Source organism: Dermacentor variabilis, unplaced genomic scaffold (genome assembly GCF_050947875.1).
Source record: "Dermacentor variabilis isolate Ectoservices unplaced genomic scaffold, ASM5094787v1 scaffold_13, whole genome shotgun sequence".
NCBI lineage: Eukaryota > Metazoa > Arthropoda > Arachnida > Ixodida > Ixodidae > Dermacentor > Dermacentor variabilis.
Window position 1 is genome coordinate 40,853,567 of NW_027460291.1, and position 2,707 is coordinate 40,856,273.

Below are 2,707 nucleotides of genomic sequence, written 5' to 3' on the forward strand. Positions count from 1 at the left end.
TTCGCACACTCTACTTCTGTCATTATTGACATTGCTGCGCCCGTGGCAAGTTCCATGCGTATAACTTTATCATTAGAACCTCGAGCAAAATGGCGGGAATACCTTCCTTTTGGTTCATGTGACACAAAGCGAGTTCATTGTCGCACTCTTCACTCTCTGCATTGCGGACAAGCTTAGTTTTGCACATTTTGGAAACATGGTTCTTTTTCGTAGGCTTGTAGCAGATGCTGTAGCTGACGGCAGGTGGCAACACAAGTTTATGGTCACGCCGTCATGGCAGCTGCACTTTTTTCTTAAGAATCAGGAAATTAACTATGAGAAGTGTTACACTGAACACTGTAGACTCAAAAATGCGGTCCTTTTGGAAAATATTAGGAAGAACAGTGCAGCAGTAGCACAAATCTTTTTTCGAACCCGCTAAGTGAAATATGCAGGACCCTGTCTGCTAATCAGCCCCAAACCACTCTAAACAATTTACTGTTAGGGCTATTGCACAACCATTTTGGTTTACTTTCCCAGGAGATCTATGTGGCATACTATCATGACGCAAAGGGTGGTGGTGGTTAAATTGGTGCAGGCCATTGTGAAATTGTTGCATTTTCTTCAACTTGCGATCAGGGGGTTTGTTATGCTGCCACACTGAGCTGCGCAATGAAGAGCAGCAGCATAGCAGATGACCGAGCAAGCTGCAGTGTGTGCCAAACTGTCAAGATGCTCTGTTGCCACGTCACCACCCTTCATATCGGGATGTCGTGCCACATACATCTCCTCGGATACGGAGCTGCTGAAGAAAATAATTAGGTTACTCCGAGGCTTCTTAATATATTTTGTGAGGTTTCGAGCTCAAGTGCCTTCATTTAAAGAAAACGATGAACAGTCTAATATCCTCTTGGTACTCCTTTAGACACCTAATATTCGTGCTGTTGAGGTGCACGGATACCGAAAAAACATGCCAGTCTGACTTCCATGGATAGATGTGTGGCAATTCGCAAGCAGAGTTCCGGCAGGGTACATTTGCCCAAGGTTTTGCAGCAGCAGCTTCAGATTTTTTTTGAAATCAAGGAATGAAAACTCAGCCACAGTCTTGCCGAATCCCCATTCCAATGCTTGACGAACTATGCTCATTTGCTTGTTGAAGAGCTCTTGCTGGCGAGTGAGGGCAGCACCGGCAGAAGGCCTCATCAGGAGAGGGCGCAAAGGATACGCAGGGTCACCATAGATGCAGTAAGAGTTGCCCTGCACTAGCCACTCCAACTTCTCGTAGAGGCCACTGTCGCGCAGGATGCCTGTGTAAAAAAAGGAATAAATGCTTTTAAACATGGTCATGAAGTTGTGTATCTTCACTGCAGGGTTGCTCTAGCTCTGAGACTGTTTCAGGCAGTGCTTCGATAGGTTGTGATGGCCCGTACCACAGAACAATTCGTAGCAGATGGTTGTAGCTCCACATTTCGGACAATAAAATTAATTATGGGGGGTTATCTTTTCCAAATTACAACCTGTATGTGTGTTTAATGCATTTCCACCTCAGTGTAAGTGGCATGGTAAACAACATGCAGTAGCAATGCGGCAATGAGGCAAAAGCAGTGGTTTCATATTACATTTCTGTGAAACTCTCATTGAAATAAACATGAAAAATTGTTTACAGATGGTTAAAATGAGGAGAAAGGTGTAGGCAATGTGTAGGAATTATTCTAAGTGTGTGGGCATCTAGTTGGCTTAGAGAAGTTGGTTCTAGATAAGGGGGACACAAGTGGCTCCCATGTGCAACATCTAAACTCTGCTGGGGTCTCGCTTGAACCCAAGAAGTTCGCACACACAATTCGTTTGTGTCTGCAAATGTAAACGTTTGTATTAAGGGCAGCGTTATAGCTGACGTTGAATAAGAGAAAGACACCATACGACAGACAAAGCACTGACTTTAAACTAGCAGATTTCATTAGGTAAATGTTTATATATGACACAGCAAAGTGCACAACTCATTATAGTAGGAAGCAAGAATGCAAAAAAAGCAAGGAAAAGGACACAAATGACTGGGATAACAGCATGCACTGCAGTACCTGTAGAGCAATAACGCCCGTGTTCTTGCATTTTCATGAAAGATCTTAAGGTATTTCACGGACATATGTAAACATTTACCCAATAAAATGAGTCAATTGAAAGTCGGTGCTTTATCCGTGGTATTGTGTCTTATTTTGGCTCTGGGTCAACTACAGTGCTTGCAACGCCCTAACAAACATTCTATACAGTTGATCTAGCTGTAATTGTTTTACAAACTCTACATTAAACAAATAAACACTGACCAGCGTCATGCCTGTGCCCTTCATAAGGCCCATCAAGTTGGCACACAATCCCGTTGGCACACATCACTGCTTGATACTTCAGTGCGTGGTGCCTCTTATGCCCAGAAAAATACAGGCGCTGGTTCACTCAAGGGCGGCAAATGGGCCTTGCCGTACCATCCACAAAACCCCAACAATTGCGCAGGGGAGCACCTCTGTCATACACAGCCTGTAAAGACAAACAAAAGCTCCTCAGTCAAAACTGCATATACACGCCCAATTTTAGCGGTAACGCTGAGCTGAGTGTCACAATATCTTTTAGCTAGGAGTATACATTTGCTGCTGAAGCAGTTACTTAATTTACTGGCAATCGGATGGCGGCAGCAATGAGCAGCCATAGCATGCCGCACGCAAAACTGGAGAAAAAA

The 2,707-nt window shown here is 44.0% G+C and overlaps 1 protein-coding gene across 1 annotated transcript; it reads right to left on the reverse strand.

The window, feature by feature from the left end:
- Nucleotides 1-900: 900 nt before the first annotated feature.
- On the reverse strand, nt 901-2,364 carry LOC142566650 (uncharacterized). The gene is made up of 2 exons (XM_075677485.1): nt 2,301-2,364; nt 901-1,286 (listed from the first exon to the last, which is right to left on the reverse strand). The coding sequence occupies exons 1-2, from the start codon at nt 2,362-2,364 to the stop codon at nt 901-903; spliced, it is 450 nt and encodes a 149-aa protein (XP_075533600.1).
- Between the last annotated feature and the right edge of the window lie 343 nt (nt 2,365-2,707).

Bases quoted from the DNA above. Each gene is read 5' to 3' on its own strand.
- LOC142566650 (XM_075677485.1), bottom strand. From the start codon at position 2,364: ATGTGTGCCAACGGGATTGTGTGCCAACTTGATGGGCCTTATGAAGGG. The intron at 1,287-2,300 runs GTCAGTGTTTAT...TTTTTTACACAG, and splicing joins AGGGCACAGGCATGACGCTG to GCATCCTGCGCGACAGTGGC.